This window comes from Anabrus simplex, chromosome 7 (assembly GCF_040414725.1).
Source record: "Anabrus simplex isolate iqAnaSimp1 chromosome 7, ASM4041472v1, whole genome shotgun sequence".
Lineage (NCBI taxonomy): Eukaryota > Metazoa > Arthropoda > Insecta > Orthoptera > Tettigoniidae > Anabrus > Anabrus simplex.
The window spans coordinates 293,104,939-293,130,497 of NC_090271.1; the positions used below are offsets into that span (position 1 = coordinate 293,104,939).

Below are 25,559 nucleotides of genomic sequence, written 5' to 3' on the forward strand. Positions count from 1 at the left end.
AAGTTAGTCACTTATGCCCCTGGAATGATGCTATTACAATTTTTAAGAATGAAACTGAAAATGCACATTCACAAAGTACTGGAATCAGAAAATATCTCTTAACTAGCAATTAAGCTGATGTATGGAAATCGTCCACAAAAGATTCTGAAGAAACTGATTGCTGTCTGATACATATATTAATGTATGTTTGTTTTTTGCTTTTACTTCCCAACTTTTACAGAAAATTGGATATGACGACAATCTGCTATAGAGAGTTAATTTATCACCATTATAAGTTTCACCAAAGAGTAAAGTCCTCTCAGTTTTAATTACTGCGTTGACGAGGTGACAGTAACTCACGGGTATCAATGTAAGTATCGTATTTCTTCGAATCCAACAACATGTTTTTTCTTCAGAATTCCATGTGAAAACTCACGGGTCATCTTGCATTTGTGAGCTAACAATAATGAACATTAACTCCGCCATTGTCCGGTCCCAAGTCCGGAATGAGAAAGGAGGAGGGTTTGCTGGTCTGGCACCCAGCTGTAAAACTGCCAACACCGAGTGTTGGGCGGCGGGAAATAACCTGACTCCCTAAGGGGGCCAACGGCTTCGGGTGAATGAGCCTCTTTGGGTGGAGTGATGGTCCCCACAGTGGAGGAAATGCCACTGGAATCCATTATGCAGCGTCTGTTCTCCAGGTTAAGGGCGGCTGCACAAGGCATCTGTACTCCAGAGGAGCAGCCTCATTATTACCCCACTGGACCACATCCAGAGTTGTAATTCGGGGCCTAGTCCCACACAGGTGACACCTTGACAGTCAACCATGGAAGGTCTTAAGGAATACTCCACCAGCTGAACCAAGAGTTCAGAGAAGGCAGCATTCGGATACGGTGGGCTGCCACCTGAAAGATACTGTGAAGTCATAGGTACGGAAATACCCCAGTACCACATACACGAATGAGACAAAATCAAGAATCAAACCAAAGCAGATAACATACTTCTCTACACACAATAAAAACTCACTCGTGCAAACCGGTAAACTAAAAGTGATCACCGACATAATGGACCAACACAAAATTCCTATCATGGGATTACAGGAAATTAGATACTCTGACCAGGATGCCTTGGAATCTCAAGGGTACAGACTTTATAAAGGTATACCCGGGAAGAGAGTGATGAAGAATGTCACCACAATTTGGAACAGGATTTTTGGTCAGCATTAAAATAATAAACTCAGTTCAAGAATTCAGATCACAGTCTCCACGACTCAACGCTCACCTTAAAGGCATCTAATAAAATCTATACTATAATAAATGCCCATGCTCCCACTAATGATAAAAACAACTCAAAAGATCAGGAGGAAACAGGAGAATTTTGGGACCTATTGGACCGGACCATAGATAACATCCCCAAACACCATATAAAATTATTAATAGGCGACTTCAACGCTCAACTAGGCAGAGAAATAAAATACCATGACATCATTGGAAAATGGCCAGGACACAAGAAAACAAACAGAAATGGAGAGAGACTAGTTGACCTGTGTAGAAACCATAATTTAATCTCAAAATCTACATATTTTAAGAGGAAACCTAAAAAACTCAAAACATGGAAACACCCTGACTACACTAAAGGAGAATGGCAACTGGATCACGTCTGCATAGACAAATACCACCACAAAGAGATCTATAATGTCAAAGTCCTCCGAGGAATACACACAGGTTCAGATCACGACGTAGTTAAAATTAAAATTAAACTCACTCCCCAGAGGAGACAACAAAAGCAAGCCCTTAAAACTAAAAGAAAAATAAATCCTACCCAGGTAATCAACAACAAAAATTACCAGAAAGAAACTGAAAAAATAAAAGTCACAGATAAACTTTAAGACTTAGTACACAACCTTAAAAAAATTGCAAAAGACCTGGCTCCAATTAAACCACGTAAAAAACACCAATGGTGGAACAGTGAATGTGATGAAACAGTGGAGAAAGGACATCCGGCATGGCTATTACATCAGTCCCAAAAAACAGAAATATCCTATCAAAAGCTAGTAAAACAGAAAAGAAACTACCCAAGTCTTAAGAATAATAAAAAGGTATCATAAGGACACCCTGCAGTTAATCGAAGAACAATTCAATAAAACTCAATCAAGGGACTACTACAAAACCTTCAGAAAGCAGCTCCAAAAATATGAACCCCCGACCCTACTGATGAAGGATGAAGATGGCAAGCTGGCCCATAACAATAAAGACAATGCAGAAATTCTGGCTAAACATTTCAACAAGCTTTTAAATTGTGAGGAACCTACAGAAATCCTTCATTTGGACACCAACACCCCGATAAAAACATCACTAGAGAACATCAATCCCCCCATAATAAAGGAAGTCTACCAAGCTCTGAATAAATTAAAAAACTACAAAGCGCCAGGAGAAGATCAGACCTTTGCGAAAATCTGGAAATATGCAGGAACGTCACCAAAAGTTGCCCTCCATCAACAACTTGTCTCTATCTGGATTAAAGAAGAACTACCAGAACACTGGACAAGAGCCCTCATTCATCCATTGCACAAAAAAGGAGACAAAACCGACCCTAATAACTACAGGGGAATCTCGCTCCTAGACATAACATACAAAATATTTTCAATAATCATCCTTAATAGGACAAGTTTACAACTTGAGAAAGAACTAGGAGAATATCAAGGAGGTTTCAGACCCTGGAGGAGCTGTCCTGATCAGATCATGAGTCTTAAGTTGATAATGGACTATAACAGGAGAAGAAACAGAGATATGGTGATAACATTTAAAGATTTCAAGAAAGCTTATGATTGCATCCATAGAGAAACTCTGTTTAAAATTTTAAGACACCTTGGACTACATCCCAAATTAATAAACATGATAAAATTGACTCTCACCAATACCAAATCAAAAGTGAAGTTTAGGGGTGAAACATCAGAGACATTTGAAATTAAAACTGGACTACGGCAGGGAGATGGACTCTCAACACTATTATTTAACTGTGCTCTAGAAATGGTAATGAGGGAATGGTTTAGGAAATGTCCTCCAAAAATAAAGATTGGCCGAAAAATCAAAACAAATTGACTGGATTTTGCGGACGATTTAGCATTAATAGCAGTGGACATAAAAGAAGCAAAAACCCAGATATCAGAACTTCAAGACATTGCAAATAAAATTGGCCTCAAAATATCATTAGAAAAAACAGAAATTATGCCCCAAAAACCAACACAGCTAAAAGAAGTCACCATAAATAGTAATAAAATCAAAATAGTAACTCAATTTAAATATCTTGGAGAAGTAATAATACATAACCTAAATGAAAAAAATCTCAATCCAAACAAGAACAAATAGATTAGCTAAAGCAGAAAAATTAACATGGGATATCTACAAAAAGAAATGTCTATCAATAAATACAAAAATAAAACACTACAACACAGTTATAAAACTGGAAGCTACATATGCAGCAGAAACACTTTTTCACCTGAATAAATAATCAAAGACTGACAGACTTCAGAAAATTGATTGGAAGAACCTGCATCAACAAAATATACCAGAAAGATGGACAGTGGCGGTTAATACCTAACAAAGTCGTGTACAAAGAGCTAGAACCCATTACAGATACTATGCGTAAGAGGAGACTGGTTTCTTTGGACATATCATGAGGATGCAGGATTCGAGAATTCTGAAACAACTAGTACAACACAATCTCGTCTCAAAAAATACCACAACAGGATGTAAATGGCTCAGAGAAGTAAGAGAGGATCTGAAGGAAATAGGCCTTACAACAGAAGACACCACAAATAAGATAAAATTGAATACAAAACTCAAGAATACAAACCTCCGCTTTACCCTTGCACAAAACAAACCAACAACATGCACATTTTCAACTGAGGAAAGGGCACTAAGATCAGAGCGTCTGAAGAAGTACTGGGAGGACCGCAAAGCCCGAACAATCCCTTCAAAGAGACCTGAACGACGGACTGACTAAAGTGATCCTATGTGGTCATAAAAGAAAAAGAAGAACAAGCATTAATGGCAGCTACCACGGTAACAACACTTCTTCCCTTCACCCCCACGCCTGCGGGAACAAAATTTGTTTACTTTTAACTTCTGCATCTTTATTAAGCCTATAGAACACTAGTAGCAGCAGCCGGTTGTACAGTGCCACCATATATCACTGATTCTCAGAAAATAGAGAAGGGAGAATGACATTCTACTAGCCCCTACAAAGCGTTTATCAAATCTGCAGAATGGCATCAAAACATTAAGCTACTCTCTTGAGGTAACTCCAAGGTCGACCATAATATACTTCTGAGCCCCCGCTGCGTAGGAAATGTCATTCAAATTGGAAGAGCAAGGATGGGACTCTGAATTCATACAGAAAGGCCACCACTACACAGTGGAAGAGTTATAATGCATCTATTGTACCTCATCATAATTTATGATTTTCATTTTCCGTGTTGATTTCCTGGTTTCAGTAACCAGAACTCTTCTTTAGACTTCCAACCTAATCAACACTGTACAAATTTATTCTACATTATATCTGCACAGTCTTGAATAGGTGTGAAGTCCTAATCAAGTCGTGGTTTCTCTACTGTACCTGATGCTTAGTAAAAATAACGAATATGTGTGCGACAGCGCGAATATATTAGAGACACGTGGAACAGGATATGCCAGGAAATTTTCAACAGGTTCTCGTCGATATTATGATGCCAAATTTAAGTTAATAGTTATTAAACAGGTGGATATGAAGAATAATTGTACAGCTGCAAGGAAGTACAGCATAATTGGAGCCAAAGTTCGGCGTTAGCTTGAAGATAGAGATAGCTTAGAAACGTATCCTGGTTCTGTACACAAAATGAATTCAGTGATCCGCTACAAGAATGCTTTAAAGAAGTCAAAGATGAAATTATAGGTTGAGACGTTATTGAAGAATTTGGATTTCTTTGGCAAGTAATTTAAAATTCGTGTCACATTATTGAAGCGAGTGTGCAACGCAGCGCAGCCTGTTGGTGCTCCTCGTTAATAAAGAATCGCCCAGTTGGTGGCGCTCCTAGCAGCTGCCAGAATAAACTGCGACAATGAAGTAAATTATTGGACAGACAAGTGAAAAGTGCTGTGATTATTCGATGCTATGATGGAGTCAGCATCAGATGGAATGTTGTGTTTCTCGCTAAAAAGGATGGCCAGAAGACAGAAATATGACCCTGGTTAAGGATCGCTTTTGGATAAGGGTTGAACACCATTTCTGGCATCGGCGCCAGCCGCCGAAGTTGTTTTTCTTCAGTATTGAATGTGGGATAAGTTTTTTTTCCTTCTACACCAATTTAGGCCTAGTAGTGTTTTTTAATTTACATTATTCTGCTGTGTTTATTCTGGAACCTCTAACTAAATGAACTGATATGTATGGCTAAAATTTGGTGTCAATTTTATCGCACCATGAACTGTATCTGATATTCAGTTGACTCAATTCAAAATCAGTGATATTCGCTAAAATCAATGTTTTCTTCTGCTAACATCATTATTAGTAAAGTTTCAATGCTGTTTCCTTATTTACTCTTTGGTAAAGTTTATGTAAAACCTATTAACGTGCTTGTATAAGTGAGGTTAGGCCTAAAATGGATGATACTGTACAGCCTCACATTTATTTCTTCTTATGTAACTGTAACCTCAAAATTATTACGGTACCTTGCTTTAGGCTTGTTTTCGGTACGTTTTATATCTGGTCTTGGCTATTGTTCTGGTTGTTGCCAGCTTCCTACGTTTATTTGATGATGAATTGTTTTTTTTTTTTTACCCCTTCCCTTGTTTTTTTGAAAATAATGAGTGACTTCAGTTCAGATGTTATTGATTAAAAATGAAGTTATTTTCTGGATAACTAATTCTTGTGAACCTTAAGCTTGACTCCGTGTAGAATCCTAACTGATCATCCAATTATTTTGTTTCATACTTAAATTATTTTCACCTGTAACCTTAAATGTTGTGGAATTGTTCCATTATTCTGAGAATACATTCCTGGTCTCACTGAACAGAAATAATTTTGGGGTTCTGCATGTTATGTTCCATTTAAAAATAATCTATTTCTTCTAGATTGAGGTACCTCACTTAGGTTTTAATTTTGATTATCAGCAAACTTCAAATCCCTAGTTGGTCATTTAAGCTCACTATTTTTAATTATCAACGAAACCTTTGCATTTAAAGCTGTTCATCTAACTATGTGTGTGATACTTGTTGAATGCAAATAGTTTTATTAAAATTATTTTTTTATTAATTGGTGTTACTCATTTCATGAGACATAGGTAAGAAGTAAGAGGTAAGAAGTCGAATATGAAATTATGAGGTACTGCGAAAAAAGCAAGGTCTGAATGGCCATAACATGAAATTTGATACGAATGCGGGTTCATGGAGAGGAATTCCCTGAACTTGCAAAGGCAGTATCAGTTACCTCTAATGAAAATTATTAGAGAAGTAGGTAGGATGTACATGATACTTGGGGGCGTATTTAAAAAAAAAAATTAAATTTAAAATTAGTTATAAATAAAATTATGATTTCACAAAGCACATTTTAAGCCTGATTTAATATTTTTGAAGGAAAAATTACGGGCTGTCTCGCATTCAGGGTCGTCATGGACTCTGAGAAATACGGTACTTAGGTGTTAATATAAGGAAAGATTCTGATTGGGAAATCACAACAGGATTGTAAATACAGGTTACAGATCTCTATTGTTATGTGGGTACTTACAGGTTGTAGTAAGGATATAACTCGAGACGGGAATTTGCCGATTTTATTCCTGTGTTCAGAAACGTAGGCTTTTGATATTAATCCGTTTTAGGATCTTCTTAGCTTTATTTCGTTAGTTTTATTGTGCCTATAAATGCCTATTTCAGGAGTTTGTGCCTATTTGGTGATTACATGCCTACCGAGCTCGATAGCTGCAGACGCTTAAGTGCGGCCGGTATCTAGTATTCGGAAGATAGTCGATTCAAACCCCACTGTCGGCAGCCCTGAAGATGGTTTTCCGTGGTTTCCCATTTTCACACCAGGCAAATGCTGGGGCTGTACCTTAATTAAGGCCACGCCCGTTTCCTTCCCCCTCCTAGCCCTTTCCTGTCCCATCGTTGCCATAAGACCTATTTGTGTCAGTAAGACTTAAATCAACTAGCAAAAAAAAAATCATGCCTTTTGACTATTTTTAAAAAGCCAATTTTCTTGCAGTGCATTATATTGTAGCTAGTGTGCTTGGCAGAATTATCTTCTCCTTTTTCAATATCTGTTTACCCCACACACAAAAATGGGAATTATCAGTAGTCACCAGAAATAGTTCTAGGGAAATTTCCATCAGGAGAAACAAGGAAGAATTTGACCTCGAAGCCTTCAAACCCTCCAACCTCCTAAGACATATGCGAGAACCAGTCAACGTCGAACTATGCTTTGTACAACCCATATGCCCTGTACCTCCCTTCCGATCTGAACCGTTGTTCGCGTACACTTTATGTTCAGAGCATGCTGTGATATATTGTGAAGTGGAAGAAAAAGAAGTGTGTTTGCGGCAATGCCCAAGAAAAGAAATCGTCGAAGTCCTACTGGCTGAAGCAGTGGATCACAGGGGATCTCAATTTCACTACGAAAGGAAGCGTAGTCTGTCAAGCTTGTAGTAAGGAGGCAAGTTCGTTCTTCCCCTTTATCTTTGTGATTGAGAACTGTGATCGCATTTCATTGTAGCATATATAGGCCTATTTATTTATTGTAGCAAGTTGTTTTGTTGCAATGCTGTATTAGTTGTGAACTTTCAATAGTTTATATTCCTTAAAATGTAAATAATCATTAAATTACTTAGTGAGGAGTTAGAACGCCAGTGGTCTCTTGTCACAGAAAGGATGAAAATTAAATCGATATTTTGAACTGGGATCTATTTCCTGTGAAAATAAAGATTTATAACTGAAATACAAATTTTAAACCTCCCTTTAAAAAATTGTGAACCGAGCTCGATAGCTGCAGTCGCTTAAGTGCGGCCAGTATCCAGTATTGGAGAGATAGTAGGTTTGAACCCCACTGTCTGCAGCCTTGAAGATGGTTTTCTGTGGTTTCCCATTTTCACACCAGGCAAATGCTGAGGCTGTACCTTAATTAAGGTCATGGCCGCTTCCTAACCACTCCTGGCCCTTTTCTGTCCCATTGTCGCCTTTAATACCTTTCTTTGTCGGTGCGATGCAAAGCAACTTGCAAAAAAATAAAGTCGTGAATTCTATTACACTTCCACATTTCCGCTAAGCCTTCGCGCAATGCAGGTTGCGGATCCAATGTAGCCTGGCTAGGACGATGCCATGGTGTGTTTCATAAGGATGCCAAGACTATCTTTATAAGACCAGGCCAGCGAAAAGACCGTTAGTCTGAATTGGTGGAGAGTCTGAGGGGCGTAAGTTCCCAGGTTAACAAGCCTCTAGCATCCCCTCTAGAGTCTTACTAATTTGTGACAAAAATAAGGTTATGGGCACATGTCACGACAATTTCAAATTATGTGGTTTTTAATTTTCAACGAGGGTAGCGGCCTTGTGGGCACGCAAGATGCAGGATGTATTCCAGGTAACACAAAATATTCTTCATGACAGCTGACCTGGCTGACCAAAGTTAGTGAATAGAAACAAATAAAATGTTCACAAATCTGAGATTTATAGTGCCTCCGATTTCATTCTTCTTCTTCTTCTTGTATCCGAATTTGGCCGCCTATGGACCGCACTGAATCTAAAGCTTTCTCTTGTTATTCTTCTTCTTCTCCTCCTGCCACAACCTCTTCATTTCTAATCTTCCTTTCTTTCTCAGATATGACCAATTTGGGTCTATATTTTGATGGTTTCTCCTGGAATGTTTTGATGCTGTACACTCAGCTTCTAAATTCTTTTCTCTTGTGAATCATATCCATTGTAAGTCCAATTTCTATTGCATCTCTTTTTACCTCTTCTACCCACTTCGAAGCTTTCAGTTCAGTGATGTACTTGAATATTTTCTTAGCCGTTTCTCATCCATTCTTTCTAGATGCCCGTAGAATTTTAGCCTTCGCTTTCACATGGTGACTGATTTTTTCAGTGTATTTGTAGAGATCATTTTTTTTTTCCTATTCCTCCACTTCCCATCAGCATTTTTCTGTGGTCCTAAAATTTTCCTTAAGATTCTCCTCTCCTTTCTTTTGAGATCTTGAAGCTCACCCTTTTTATTCATTGTCAGGCTCTCTGACGCATAGAGACCCTCTGGCTTTACCACTGTGCTGTAGTGTCCAAGTTTCACTTTCATTCTTATATATATATGTAAGAATACCGCTAGGGCCAACTTGGTGGGTCCTTGGAAAGCATAAAGGACGGATCTCTCTTCTACGCTACTCCGGTATTGTTTCACGTCTTTTCTATTATATTTTTCACCCGGTGAACTCGACACGATACTGCCAAATTATAACCGAAAATCTTTGAGGACATATTTCTATGTAAATTACTAATTTCCTTGTTCCTACTTTAAAGTTTTGTACTTCCAGAAACATAATCTCTAACAGTCTTTTTTTTATGAAACAACTGCATGATATATACCAAGCATTATTGCTGATTAGCCCAACTGTAAAAATTTAAAATATAGGGGCAATGTAATTTATGTCAATTTTATTATTTTTCATATCAAATGTGAGAAGAATACCACTTAGATCAACTTAGAAATACTGTGATACATGTGATACGAGTACAGAAATCTGTATCAATGCAGCCTTTCTACCAGTCCACTTTGGGCAGCGACCAACAACCATTTTCTTCAGACCTATGAACTGCAATGTTGGGAGCTAATATGCCCCTGCATAAACCGGAGCATCTTCAAATTTCATCAGGATGTCAGGAGCAATCACCAAGTTGGAGAAGAGTGGCATGCTCCTGGTGGAGTCATTTAGGATTGTGGAAGAAAGTCAGGGGAAGTTTTACCCGAACCTCTGGGAAGGCAGCCGCTGTCAGCGAAATAAAACCAGATGAAGTGACTTCACTGAAGTTTTGTCCAATGACTTCATATGATGTTGGGAGATTTTTCTCTCAGTACAAAAACATTATGAATGAGAGGAGAACAAGATTGTTACCGGAAAACATTGAAACGTTGCTTGTAAATTTCTTTTATAGTAACTGAGTGTGTTATTAAATTAAGTAATTTTTTCATGCCTATTTTGTTGCCTATTTTACACATTACTGCCAATTTAAATGCCTATTTTGGCTAATTTAAGAGCCTATATGCCTGCCTATTTTAACTGCTTTTAGTGCCTATAATTCTCGTCTCTAGATATAACAGAGGTGTATAAGTCACTGGTAAGACCCCAATTAGACCATGGTTTAGGGGAAAGGATCTTCACCAGAATTACCTGATTTAAGAACTGGAAAAGATCCAAAGGAAAGCAGCATGATTCCTTCAGGGGGATTTCGGATAAATGAGTAATGATGCAAAAATTTAGGAAACTTATGGCTGGGAAGATAAGTGAGGAGACAACTCGACTAAGTGGAATTGTCTCATCTGTCAGTGGAGAGATGGCCTGGAATGACGTTAGTAGACTAATAAGCTTGAGTGGAATTTTTAAAAGTACGAAAAATCATATAAAATGAAGATAAAGTTGGAATTCAAGCAGACAAATAGGGGAAAATATTTGTTAATAAGAAGTGGATTTAGGGATCTGAATAATTTACCAAGAGAGATGTTTGATAAATTTCCAACTGCTTTGATATCGCTGAAAAAAACATTAGAACAAACAACAGGGAATCTGTCACATGGGCGACAGCCCCAAATACAAATCAGTAGTGATTAACTGATTTTATACAAATGACACGCAGTGAGCTGAGTTTTATGTTTCTGTATTCCAGAAGCAAGCAAACATTAACAGTTTAAAAATTAAGTCAGGTAGTTCCTGACATCAGTCAGTCAAATTTTGAAACATAGAACCTACTTCGCAGGTTTGGTAACTATAAATATGCTACTGTAAGTAATCTAAGAATGGGGACAGAACATTATGTCATAGTATTGCATATTGCATGAGGTTAAGGTTGTCAATGAAGTTATTTGACTCTTAAAAATACAGTATTTCTAATCAAAATTATAACATACTTACCTACAGTAAGTTTCTGTTGCATTAATGGTAATCCTGTACCAAGGATTACACATTGTTCTTGATGTCTTTCATCAGGAAACTGTATTTCAGTCAGCAGATTTGATAGAATACTTGGTGAAAGCGGATATGCAATACAATCGGTCTGTTCCTGGTCTTCCGTTACGTTTGAGAATTTGGCTGCAACTTCCTTGTTGACCTCGGGAGAACTCTCCATCAGATGATCGAGATTCTCAAAGGTATTCCAATGGGGGTTTATCCTTTTAGTGCTACTTGCACCACTGCCAGAAGATGAAGACTTATCTTTTGATGTTTCCATTATAACACTAAGACAATTGGTCACTACATGTCTTGGAGTAGTGTGCTGAGGAACAGCTGAGCTAGTCTTAATGCATTCTTCACGTAACTCATTCTGAGCGACTGGAGCATTAGGACAACAATAAGACCTAGAAAATGAAGATATACAATACTTCATGAACTGAACAGGATAAAATGATTACATCTCAATATAAGTGCTTTCATTTTGGGGACTTGGAAAAATCTAGGATTATATGCAAAATGAAAATTTCAGTCTTTTGGCAAAAAATAAAAGGAAAAGGGTAGTCCCATCAGCTCTTGATACTGGACTCCGTTTTCTCTACTTTTTTGTGTGTTTTACATTGTACCGACATAGAGAAATTCTATGTCATCGATGAGATAACACAGAGCTAAGACTGAGAAGGAAACATTTATGGACTTAAGATACAGCCCCAACATTTGCCTGGTGTGAAAATGGTAAACCATGGAAAATCATCTGCTGACAAAGGGGTTCCAGCCCACCACCTCCTCACGAAGCTCACAGCTAAGTGACCCAAAACATGTAGCTAACTTGTTCGAAGACTTTTCTTTTGTAATAATGATACTGTTCTGGCCATTTTGAGCTATTCATTCAAATGATGTCTGTCCTTTCTATGTGTTGCTATCCCTTTACCAGTTTCCAAATCATGTTTGTTCCCGGACGGGTGCTATTTTCATCCTGTTTGATTCTTTGTTGGTACAGTGAAACTTCTCAACTACAACTACAAGGGCTGTTTCTTTATTAGTGGGGACTTAATTACAATGGATACAAATGAGATATTTCCATGAAATGTCTACAATCTCCCAATGTAGTGACGCAAGTCTAATAGACTAATATAACTTTGAAACAATATTCTTTAACCCATGGGTAAATAATGCAAATGTTTTATTATTATGATTATTATTACTTTTGAGGTATAGCTATGGAGTGTTTACATCCATTTAGTACTAGTATTATTAGAAAAAGGAATGTGTCAGAGGGACTGGTGAGGAAAGTTCAGATGCTGTATGAGACCAGCTATGTGCGATTGGGTGACAGACATTCATCCTGGTTCAAGACCGAAAGTGGAGCCCAGCAAGGCATTGCACTATCCCCATTATTGTTTATCACCATCATGGATGACATAATGAAAAACATCCAGAAAACCTCTGGTGAACTAAAAGCAATGGCCTTCGCTGATGATTTTATGATCTGGGGAGAAACTGAGGAACAAGTACAGTCGAGACTCAATGAATGGAAGGTTAAGTTCCAGGAGTTCAATCTTAAGATGAGGGAACTCAAAACAGTAGTGATGGCAATAAACAGAGAGGGACGACCAGTGAACATCATGCTAGGAAACCATCCACTAGAAAGTGTGGAAAGGTTAGCATACCTCGGCAGTGTAATATCTCGAGATACACTAGCTACAAAGGAGGTGGCAAATAGAGTGCATAAGATCTCTCAGTTTTACCAGCAAGCACGAACACTCCTCTGGGATCCCAAAGTACCAACAAAATCAAAGCTGGTGATGTTCAATCGGTACTTAATACCAATCTTAATATATGGTACTAAAACCTGCAACCTCACTACGAAAGACTCATCAATGTTGCAGGCATCCGGGATGAAATTCCTTAGGTCCACAATTCAAAAAACCAAACTGGACAAGTTGAGGAATGATGTGGTTAGGAAGGAAGCTGGGATTGTTACATCATTGTTAGATCGGATCAGTATGTCCAGAATGAGGTGGTTTGGGCATGTAATGAGGATGGAGCCAAGAAGGACAGCATATGTTAATTTGGAGCGACATGTGGCAGGGAAATGGATTGTGGGAAGACCAAGAGCCCACTGGATGGACATGGTAAAGATGGACATTGCAGATCGGGGAAGGACAACGTAGGATGTCATTGACAACAGAATGTATCTGAATAAGACAGAATGGAAGAGGTTCGCCAACAGTACTCGGAAAATGGAACTGTAAAATGATGATTATAATTCTTTTGTATAACAAATATCTAAACTGTGTTATAATAAATCCCATGGTGCAACAACCCCGAAGGGCCAAGGCCTACCAAGCGACCGCTATTCAGCCCGAAGACCTGCAGATTACGAGGTGTGGTGCAGTTAGCACAACAGATTCTCTCAGCCATTACTCTTGGCTTTCTAGACCGAACTGTGTAATAATAGATGGCAAACAATCAGAATGGTTTAGAACAGACAGAGGAGTTTGACAAGGAAGTGTACCTTCACCAATGCTCTTTAATATTGTGATGGGCATCATTAACAGGAAAGTTTGTCAAGGTCAACAGCAAATAATATGAAAAATCATAGCATATGTAGATGATGTAATGATATGGGTAGAGAGGTGGTGGTGGTGATTATTGTTTTAAGAGGAAGTACAACTAGGCAACCATCCTCTATATAACACTAATGAGAGGGAAGAATGGAAGGGATCCGACACTTCGAAAAATGAATGTATCGGCCAAAGGAAGACAAGGGCCACGAAGGGCGTGAAAATGAAAGACTCCCTAGGCCTCCATACGTAATACCGCCGGGGTCTGAAAAGAACAAGAGTTGACCAAGGGAGGTCGGATAGGATAGATGAAAGTGAGGAGCCTGGCACAAGTGGAAGCAATGCCAGGACTCAGCTAAGGGCCCCGTGGTCGCCAATCCACGCTCCAAAGTTTAGAGCTCCTGGGGCTATGGGAAGAGAATGAACAAAAATTGGAAGAACAACTAAATACCTGGCAGAGGGCAATTGAAGAAACAGGCATGAAAATAAGTTTAACAAAAAGTGAGGTAATGAAAATTAGTAGAGAAAATAAAAAAATGGTTAGATGTTAGGTGTAATTGGGGGGGGGGGGGGGTGCGTGTGTGCGTTTCCTGCCCAAAGGCCGGTCCGATCCTCCGCAGAGGTGTGCCTGAGCCGGAGTTTACGTACGGTAGGGTGGCTAGTTCCTTTCCGCTCCTCCATTCCCTTACCCCCCCCCCCCCCACCAACAGCGCGTGGCAACCCATCCGCATCTTGACCACGCCCAATGTTGCTTAACTTTGGAGATGTTACAGGATCCGGTGTGTCGACACGGCTACGGCCGTTGGCAGGTGTAATGGGAAAATTCTTAAAGAAGTAGCTGCTTTCAAATATCTAGGAAGTAAGCCAACTGGGATAGGAAACATCAAGGAAGAAATTTCAGAGAGGATAGGAAATTGCACAATTTTTTTTTACTGTGTATCAGACATAATTAGAAATTGGAAAGTACCTACCAGAGAAAAATCATGATACATAAATCATCATCTTTGCCGATATTGACCTATGGATCACAATGTAGATTACAAGTGACAAGAGATGTGCTTTCTGCAAGGGATCTTGCATAAAACAAGGAGGGACAAGATAAGAAATGAAACCATACGAAACACACTACAGATCAACCCTCTTAAAGAAACTATGGAGAGAAATAAACAAATGGTTTGGCGATATCAAAATAATGGGAGAAGAAAGATACTACGGGCCGAGCTCGTACCCATCACCCCACCCCCGTTACGCTCGACCGTACAAATCGCGAGCAACATTTAAGTGCTGGGCCGGCCCTTCTCTCTTCTATCCATGGTTGCGCCGCATGGGACGACAAATTACTCGACTATTAATCTGGAGTCTTCTATCTTGCGAGGTTCCTGGATACATCTAGCATCCGGACTGTTCTAGAAGGGCCAGCGCAGGTATATAAGAGAGGAACGACCTGCCTGCAGTCAGTGAGAGTCAGTTAGTGAGTGAGTGAGCACGAGATCGAGTTCGCGGGTGTGCGTTAGTGAAGAACGCAGTCAGTGATACCCTGGGCTGAGATGTCAGCATGATGGAGTATCTGCCTGTTGGAACCGAGGACACGTTCCTGTTTCCCTGATGTGTGTGTGTGTGTGCGCGCGTCTCTTGAGGCCGGCTGCTGAAGAAGAACCTGGGGTGTTCTGGAGCAACGCGAAGGGAACACTGGGTGCCGACGTGTGCAGACTGCGAACGGAGTTTGACAGATTGAGGGAACAGCGGATACTACTCCGACCTGCGAGACTGACGTATAGGCTGTGGACCACGACAGCGCTAACGAGTGTGACGGAGTGGCTGAGTGAATGTAGTGTGAGCCACACCCACCCTCTAACGTACGCACATAGTTAAATATGAGGATCGAAAGATAAACTAGGCGTGGACCCCGGTCAGGAAGGGCGAAAGACATTACCCTGAACTGGAAAAATTATTCACCACAAGCAATACAAGTTAGTATCAAACACAACAAGGAGTAAAAATCCGAGAAAAGATAAATAAGGGTTTATTGAAATGCAACGTCAATCAAAGGATCAATTTAAAGAAAAAATCAATGATTATAACAGGATAATACATACATACTCGGCGTTAGTCCGGATGACAATTGTGCCAAGGTACCGTGACCTAAACATTCCATACATACACCTGGTATAGTTATTCTTGAGATGTAGGCACTAATACAATCAGTGACTTCCCTACTCAAATCTGCGAAGTGAATATTCTTTGCACGAATTTTATTCAGTCATTCCTTCACCGAGGATAAAATACTAAATCACAAGCGTGGGAGTCCCTTGTCTTTTGCTAACTCCCTTTTTTTTAACAATACCTCCCACACATTTTCAATCCCACACACCAAGGAACAGATAAACCAAAAAATGTGTTTAAATCAGAGAAACGTCGTGACCAAGGAAATTAGCACGAAGGGCAAAGAGAATGCTCTACGGAGCAAAGAATGTAAAACATATCAATCAGAGTAACATAAACCAGCACGTGGCCAAGGAAGAAACAAATCAACATGGCGACGTCCAGGAAGAAAATGACCTGGACGCACAATAAGGAAACAAAAGGATTCGCTCCCAAAAGAAAATGAGGGGCAATAAAGAAAAAATAAATATTATTTTAACCGACCGATACGACATCTTAACACTTAGCCCATCCATCTACCCATTCATTCAACCATACAATCAATTGCCCTCTAAGGCAAATAATCTCGGCAGCTCTGTCCAAATAAATAAATCAGGGCACCTCGTAGAGTGCAATACAACATTCCAGCGATAAGGTCTCACGTCAATAGTAGATATATAGCTTACCAGGTCAAATGACAGCAGGACGTTTGTCACCCCACGGTCACGCGTAGAATCATCACCCCTTACACTGCGTACGGCCAGAACAGATATTCCGGCCGACACACAGACCATACCTCCAAATGATGGCAAAATGTTACGAGAAGCTCATTAAAATAAACAGAGACCAAGATTATGACGCACTACGATCACTCCCACAACTCGCACACATGCCATACTCGCCCCAAGTACAAAGATGGGTCTCGGTCGGCCGTAATAAAAGGAAAAGAAAGGAAAGAATGATCATACACAGATGATACAAATTCAAAATGTTACATTACCGGCAATATCAATCATCGAAGCATGTAAATGATGCAGTACAACATTAATCATCGAAGCACGCAAATGATGCAGTAGTTTAGCATCGTTTTTAAACCTTTTAAACATCATTTGAAACATAAAAACGCTGCTTCTATGTGTGAGGGCTCCATGTCTTAATTAGTCAGCTTAATCAGAAAAAATATTCACTTCTAGGAGAAGATATTAAAAGGTCTCGCCGAGAAATAATCCTTCATGCTCGCTCTCAATGATGTGTACAGTGGTTAAGTGTAAGAGAGGGCCAAGAGCCCTAACTTCGCCACCTACAAAGGCATGATAAATAAATAAATAAATAAATAAATACATAAATAAATAAATAAATAAATAAATAAATAAATAAATAGAGGGGGATGCCCTCTATCAACAGAAAGTGGAAATACATAGATACATGGAACAGTCAGATACCTATTCTTTGAGACATCGGTAACATCATCTAAGAAACCATGCTATATTAACATGTTTCAAGTGTAAATAATCTATGACTGTGTTTGTGTCATTGTAGTTGGAACACAAGAAACAGAGAGAGAGAGAGAGAGAGAACCGTGTAAGTGTACTTGTGTAAGTTGTAAGCTCGGCTATCATGTGTGTGTAAATCTGTAATTGTAGTGCTTAGTTAATAAATCTTAGAAAGAGGACGCTACCAGGTTCTGGTTTTTTTAAAATTAATTTATTTACCCCGCTAACACGTTACAATATTATTCTTTACGTAGTTGTGTATGAACCTTATTTGGAATAATCATGATCATATTATTTGTGAGGTTATGTCATAAAACATCTGCTGTATATATACACTGACTGACAGAGCAAATGCAACACCAAGAAGGAGTGGTCAGAACTTTATGCCAATTGCAGGGTAGACTGACGTCACTGAGGTATGCTCATGATGTGAAATGCGCCGCTGTGCTGCGCACGTAGTGAACGATAAATGGGACACGGCGTTGGCGAATGGCCCACTTCGTACCGTGATTTCTCAGCCGACAGTCATTATAGAACGTGTTGTCGTGTGCCACAGGACACGTGTATAGCTAAGAATGCCAGGCCGCCGTCAACGGAGGCATTTCCAGCAGACAGACGACTTTACGAGGGGTATGGTGATCGGGCTGAGAAGGGCAGGTTGGTCGCAGCCGATACCCATAGGGATGTGTCCACGGTGCAGCGCCTGTGGCGAAGATGGTTGGCGCAGGGACATGTGGCAGGTGCGAGGGGTCCAGGCGCAGCCCGAGTGACGTCAGCACGCGAGGATCGGCGCATCCGCCGCCAAGCGGTGGCAGCCCCGCACGCCACGTCAACCGCCATTCTTCAGCATGTGCAAGACACCCTGGCTGTTCCAATATCGACCAGAACAATTTCCCGTCGATTGGTTGAAGGAGGCCTGCACTCCCGGCGTCCGCTCAGAAGACTACCATTGACTCCACAGCATAGACGTGCACGCCTGGCATGGTGCCGGGCTAGAGCGACTTGGATGAGGGAATGGCGGAACGTCGTGTTCTCCGATGAGTCACGCTTCTGTTCTGTCAGTGATAGTCACCGCAGACGAATGTGGCGTCGGCGTGGAGAAAGGTCAAATCCGGCAGTAACTGTGGAGCGCCCTACCGCTAGACAACGCGGCATCATGGTTTGGGGCGCTATTGCGTATGATTCCACGTCACCTCTAGTGCGTATTCAAGGCACGTTAAATGCCCACCGCTACGTGCAGCATGTGCTGCGGCCGGTGGCACTCCCGTACCTTCAGGAGCTGCCCAATGCTCTGTTTCAGCAGGATAATGCCCGCCCACACACTGCTCGCATCTCCCAACAGGCTCTACGAGTTGTACAGATGCTTCCGTGGCCAGCGTACTCTCCGGATCTCTCACCAATCGAACGCGTGTGGGATCTCATTGGACGCCGTTTGCAAACTCTGCCCCAGCCTTGTACGGACGACCAACTGTGGCAAATGGTTGGCAGAGAATGGAGAACCATCCCTCAGGACACCATCCGCACTCTTATTGACTCTGTACCTCGACGTGTTTCTGCGTGCATCGCCGCTCGCGGTGGTCCTACATCCTACTGAGTCGATGCCGTGCGCATTGTGTAACCTGCATATCGGTTTGAAATAAACATCAATTATTCGTCCGTGCCGTCTCTGTTTTTTCCCCAACTTTCATCCCTTTCAAACCACTCCTCCTTGGTGTTGCATTGTCACTGTCAGTGTATATATATCTATCTATATATATTAATATGAGTTTATTTAATCTAAGAACACGTAATTATTAGAATATAATTTATTATTACATGTAATCCAATGTAACATTATGCAACACACTATTATAAGTCCAGAACAATGCTATGTGCCACTAGAATTATGCAGAAAGTTCCTTACATTGTAAGTAGGCTATTAGAACTCTCAAATTTATGAGAAAACATGTTATGACATATTCTTCTAGAAGCCTGGCCAGGCAACGTATATAAAAAGGCAGTCTTGAGGATAGAATAGAGTTGTTTTAATGAGACGTGTGCGGAAGTCCTGTCAGCCGAGTGTTTGAAGTCAAGTATGTAAACTTGTTATGTTGGTAGTGGGTTGTGACATGCTACTGTAGCAGTCAGATGTTCGTCGAGATGGCGGTTCATTAATATGCATAGAGTATATTGTGTAAATAACTTGTAAATAAAACAGTGTACACAATTGACAGCATTGTTTGTGCATCCTTGTGGATATATCAGCAGTCCCAACATTGCGTAGAACCTGTTGCAAGTGATGTGGAAGCCGCAGTATCCCTGTTGTCTGGATACTGTGAATGGGGTAGTCTACCGCTGCCAGAACTATAAAAATAGTATGGAAGTACCTACTACAAAGTGGTTCCTTCATCTTAGAGATCAAAATAAAATCACAGGGCTTAAGTCCAGGAAGTAGACCACTTCCCAGTACAATGAAGCGTATAAATCAGCCACCAGTTGAGAAATATGCACAGGTTCCAAAATTTATGCTGATGATGATGCTTGTTGTTTGAAGGGGCCTAACATCGAAGGTCATCGGCCCCCAGGTTCCAAAATTAACAGTAATACTGCACGTTTACGGTCTGTCTATGGGACTACAGTTTGCATTACAATAACGTCATCACTAGAGATGGGAATTTGCCTATTTTATTCCTGTGTTCAGAAATGTAGGTTTTTGTGATATACATCCGTTTTAGGGTCTTTTTAGCTATATTTTGTTGGTTTTATTGTGCCTAAAATGCTTATTTCAGGGGTTTGTGCCTATTTGGAATATAATTGCCTATTTGATGCCTCTTGACCGTATTTTTAAAACTCTGATTTTCTTCCAGTGCATTATATTTTAGCTAGTGTGCTCAACAGAATTATATTCTCTTTTCTCAATATCTGTTTACCCCACGAACATAAATGTGAATTCTCAGAAGTTACCAGAAATAGTTCTAGGGAAATATCCATCAGGAGAAACAAGGAACAATTCGACCTCAAAGCCTTCAATCCCTCCAACCTCGTAAGACATATGCGAGGACCAGTCACCGTTGAATTATGTTGCACCACCCATATGCCCTGTACCCACTTACGATGCAAACTGTTGAACGCGTACGCTTTATGTTCAGAGCGTGTTGTGATTTATTGTGAAGTGGAAGGTGTGTTTGCGGCAATGCCCAAAGAAAAATCGTCGAAGTCCTACTGGCTGAAGCAGTGGATCACAGGGGATTCCAATTTCACTATGCATAGAAGTGAAGTCTGTCAAGCTTGCTGTAAGGAGGTAAGTTCGTTTGTTCCTTTTATCATTTTTGTGATTGAGAACTATAATCTCATTTCAATCTAGCATATATAGGCCTATTAATTTACGTATTGTGGCAAGTTGTTTTGTTGCAATGCTGTATTAGTTGTGAACTTTCAATAGTTTATATTCCTAAAATGTAAATAATCATTAAATTACTTAGTGAGGAGTTAGAACGCCGGTGGTCTCTTGTCACAGAATGGATGAAATTAAATTGGCATTTTGAACTGCGATTCATTTCATGTGAAAATTAGATGTACAACTGAAATGCAATTGAGGCAATTCAGGTGAAGTAGGTGAAGTGCCACTTCACCACTTATTTTTACAATAATGAATTACTTCAATTTATTTTTCTTATGACATTTGTTGGTTTTACGGAAAGAAAATGTTTTATTGTACGGCGTTTGGAGCATCAAGAGCTCACATCACTTGATGAGAACCAGGGAAACTCACGAAAGTGCCAGCTGTCGGCCACAGTACGGCACGTGAGACTGACTGAAGACGAGAGATTCCGCAGCTGCCTTTACCTCCCAAGTGCTCCCTCCTAGCGCTTAGCATTGGCGGTTGCCATGACAACCGTGACGTCACCCGCGTACTTTCCACATAGCAGAATGTGCAAGTGAAGTTGTCGTAGGATCGGAATGTTTCGTCTTCCGTGCGTCATCCTGTGTGAAGTATGAGTACTTACGCATCGTGCTTCATTCGCAGTGTTGTGCTATTTTATTTAAACATGTATTCTATTTATGACATAGTGTGTATTTTATTATAAACACCATTTTCACGTTGGAGAAACGAAGATCAGAATGAAGTTCTAAGTTTTGATCGCCCTACTGAACCACTGCAGATTTGTGCTACAAAAGAAGTGAAACATTCCGGTAAATCTTACAATCTTAATTTCAAACGATTGTGGTTTAAGGAATTTCCATGGTTGTGCTCCTCTCCAGCTCTACAGAAGTTGTTTTGTTGGGCCTGTTTGCCTTTTATCAATAAAAATAACGTTTGGAATAAAGAAGGATTTTCAGCCCTTTTGAACATAACACGTTCTTCACATAAGCACTCAGACTCTGCAGAACATATAACATGGCAGCTAGATTTGAAGACATTGGAAACAAACCAAAATACGATCTCTGATGTCTTGAAGTAAAATACCAGACTGTATATTGTAACTGTACAGTTCAATAAAAATTTACATTTAAATAGGCTTTTCCTTCAGTTGGTAATTGACGCAGTGCTCTATTTAAGCAAGCAAGAACTAGCTTTGCGTGGTCATGACGAAACATTAAATTCAATAAATCGTGGTCACGTGCTGGACCCTCCGCCAGTCACAAGTACGAGGTATGAGTACAAAACAACCAAAAAAACCACGTAATTCCTAAATCTTGTCCACCTCTGTGGTGTAGTGGTTAGTGCGATGAGCTGCCACCCTGGAGGCCCGGGTTCGATTCCCGACTCTGCCACGAAATTTGAAAAGTGGTACGAGGGCTGAAACGGGGTCCACTCATCCTTGGGAGGTCAACTGAGTAGAAGTGGGCTAGATTTCCACCTCAGCCATCCTGGAAGTGGTTTTCCGTGGTTTCCCAGTTCTCCTCCAGACAAATGTCGGGATGGTACCTAACTTAAGGGCACGGCCGCTTCCTTCCCTCGTCCTTGCCTGTCAATTCCCATCCCTGTTCAGCATAGGTGAGGCCGCCTAGGCGAGGTACTGGTCATTCTCCCCAGTTCTATCCCCAACCGAATGTCTCACGCTCCAGGACACTTCCCTCGGGGTGGTAGAGGTGGGATCCCTCACCGAGTCCGAGGGAAAAACCAACCCTGGAGGGTAAGCAAATAAAGAAATAAAGAAGTTCCTAAATATGTCGCTCGAAACCGAACGGGTTATAGCTCTTCGCCATACTTTACAGCCACGAGCCGCCAGTGGTCTAGAATCAAAACCGGCTAAGCCACTGAAGGCCTATTTTACAGTGTGGATGAAAAACCCGTAGAGACAAAGCAATGATAGCCACAACATATTTTTTTTCATAGTTATATCCTTAATGGTTTAATATTTAAGTTCTGCTGTTTTGAGAAATCTGACTCATAATGAACCGATTTTTATTGTTAATATAAATTACAACTTGGCTGTTTTTGTTGCAATTTTATATAATTTTCTGTCTTTTCTGAAACTGTATTCAATTTAAACTACAAACCCTTGTGCAAAAGGACAATTTAATGAAAATAAATTGACATTTTAATTACTTTTGTTTTTTGCAATTTAAAGAAAGCATTTCAGCATACATGGGGTAATAGTAACTTATATGAAGAAGAACATCAGAAAGCTGAGGAGAATACAAAATAGGATTTTTCTGACTAAAAGTTTGTAGTTCACTTAGATCTTGAACACAGTAAAAGAAAATGATCAGCAATAATAGTCACTATATTAATAGAATCATTATTAAGATAGGTACTGGTCACAAATACCAAGTAATATTGTTGTTTTTAGTCTTCAATTTGCTCTTATTTATAACACAATGTCAGGTATTTCACGTGGGCTACTGATGCAGACTTCAGAGACGGTGTTTGAACTCTCATGACCAGTGAAAGCTGTTTCATTTGCTAATATTATACTGTAGTTTTATAAAACTGCAGTGATGGATGATCTTGCCATGTTGAGATTTTTTGTCTTCTGTTTTAGAGACAGTAAAAGTAATGCCTTTGATCACTGTGTGTGAGGTGTCATTTGAGCCAATGGTTTTTCTCTTTTACACAGACTTCGGTACTTCCCAAGATTATTGTAAAATACCTCAGCATTTACACTAACAGGATTTTGTGCAAGAAACTTTGATAATCTGTAGTAAAATAAAATGAAATATTATTCTTACCACTCTCGCTTTCATTGTTGTGATGTCTACTGTGATGTATCTCGTTTTCTTTCTTGCACTTGATCTGGGGAGTTTCATCTATTGATGTTTCCATAATGTACGACGAGGTATGAAAATAAATTTTTCAGTTCACTACTCGGAAAAATATACACGGTATACTGCACCATAATGACAAAATACGACACACTGGAAATAGGATTGCCTTTGCGCAAATGACATTGGAAGCCTGTGAATACGTAAATCAGTGTTGTAAACAAATAAAATACGAAATATTATGACTTCAATGAATACACTGTACAATACACAAGGAACGATATTGCCTACTGATATCACATTGTTGCATAATATAACAACACAAGATTCCAGACAATAACGCTGCAACATGACATGGCCGGTTATGAATTCACTGCCTGGATGACTTGGCCCATTCTGTTGCATGACCAAGAATTCAATGCTCTGTAACGTGAAGACATGGACGATTCAAAGCATATTCTTGTTTCACCTGATAGTGCTATACTTCTACTTCATTTTTGTAAATTTTGTGACTTGGCCAGTTTTGATACTACACACCTCAATTTTTAAAACTCCCTTTAAAAAATCCTGAATTCTATTACACTTCCACTAAGCTTTCGCGAAACACAGGTTGCAGATCCAATGTAGCCCAGCTAGGACGATGCCACAGCATGTTAATAACTTTGCCTAGACACTTTACAAGACCAGGCCAGCGAAAAAAACCGTTGGTATGGATTGGTGAGGTCCGGTTAGTGACCGTTGTGCTTGGGGGGGAAGCAAAGAGAGTTTGAGGGACGTAAGCTCCCAGGTTAACAAGCCTCTAGCATCCCCTCTAGAGTATCGCTAAACCGTGACAACCGGGCGAGTTGGCCGTGCGCGTAGAGGCGCGCGGCTGTGAACTTGCATCCGGGAGATAGCAGGTTCGAATCCCACTATCGGCAGCCCTGAAAATGGTTTTCCGTGGTTTCCCATTTTCACACCAGGCAAATGCTGGGGCTGTACCTTAATTAAGGCCACGGCCGCTTCCTTCCAACTCCTAGGCCTTTCCTATCCCATCGTCGCCATAAGACCTATCTGTGTCGGTGCGACGTAAAGCCCCTAGCAAAAAAAAAAAAAACTGTGACAAAAATAAGGTTACGGGCACGTCATTACAATTTCAAATTACGTGGTTTTTAATTTTCAACGAGGGTAGCGACCTTGTGGGCATACATTATGCAGGATCCATTGCAGGCAACAGAAAATAATCTGCATGACAGCTGACCAAAGGCGGCGAAATTTTTTTTCTTCACAAATCTGAGATTTATAGGGCCAGCTTGTTGGGTTCTTGGCAAACATAAAGGACGGATCTCTCCTCTAGCTACTCTGATATCATTTCAGTCTTTATTATATTCTTCACTCAGTGAACTCTACATAATACTGCCAAATTACAACTGAATATCCTTGAGGATATATTTCCATGTAAATTACTAATTCCCTTGTTCCTACTTTAAAGTTTTGTACTTCTAGAAACATCATCTCTAATAGTCTTATTTTATGAAACAAATGCATGATACATACTAAGCATTACTGCCGATTAGCCCAACTGCAGAAATTTAAGATATAGGGACAATGTAATTTATGTCAATTTGATTACTTTTCAGATCAAATGTGAGAAAAATACCACATAGATTGATCAACTTACAAATACTGCGATGCATCTGATAAGGGTACAGAAATCTGTATCAACGCAACCTTTCTACCAGTCCACTTTGGGCAACGACCAACAACCATTTTCTTCAGACCTAAGCACTGCAATGTTGGAAGCCAATATGCTCCTGGATAAACCAGAGCATCGAGAAATTTCAACAAGCTTCCAGGAGCAATCACCAAGTTGGAGAAGAGTGGCATGCCCCTGGTGGAGTCATTTGGGATTGTGGAAGAAGTCAGGGGAAGTTCTGACCGAACCTCTGGGAAGGCAGCCGCTGTCAGTGAAATAAAACCAGATGAAGCAACTTCATTGAAGTTTTGTCCAATCACTTCATGTGTTGCTCAGAGATCTTT

General features: G+C 40.2%; 1 protein-coding gene across 1 annotated transcript in view; it reads right to left on the reverse strand.

Annotated features, from left to right (window-relative positions):
- Positions 1-25,559, reverse strand: part of LOC136877585 (mitotic checkpoint serine/threonine-protein kinase BUB1) — a 402,777-nt gene that overhangs the window by 122,490 nt on the left and 254,728 nt on the right. The window contains exon 12 of the mRNA XM_067151742.2: positions 11,114-11,556. Within this exon, the coding sequence (XP_067007843.2) occupies positions 11,114-11,556 (443 nt within the window). The remainder of the gene's footprint in view (positions 1-11,113; positions 11,557-25,559) is intronic.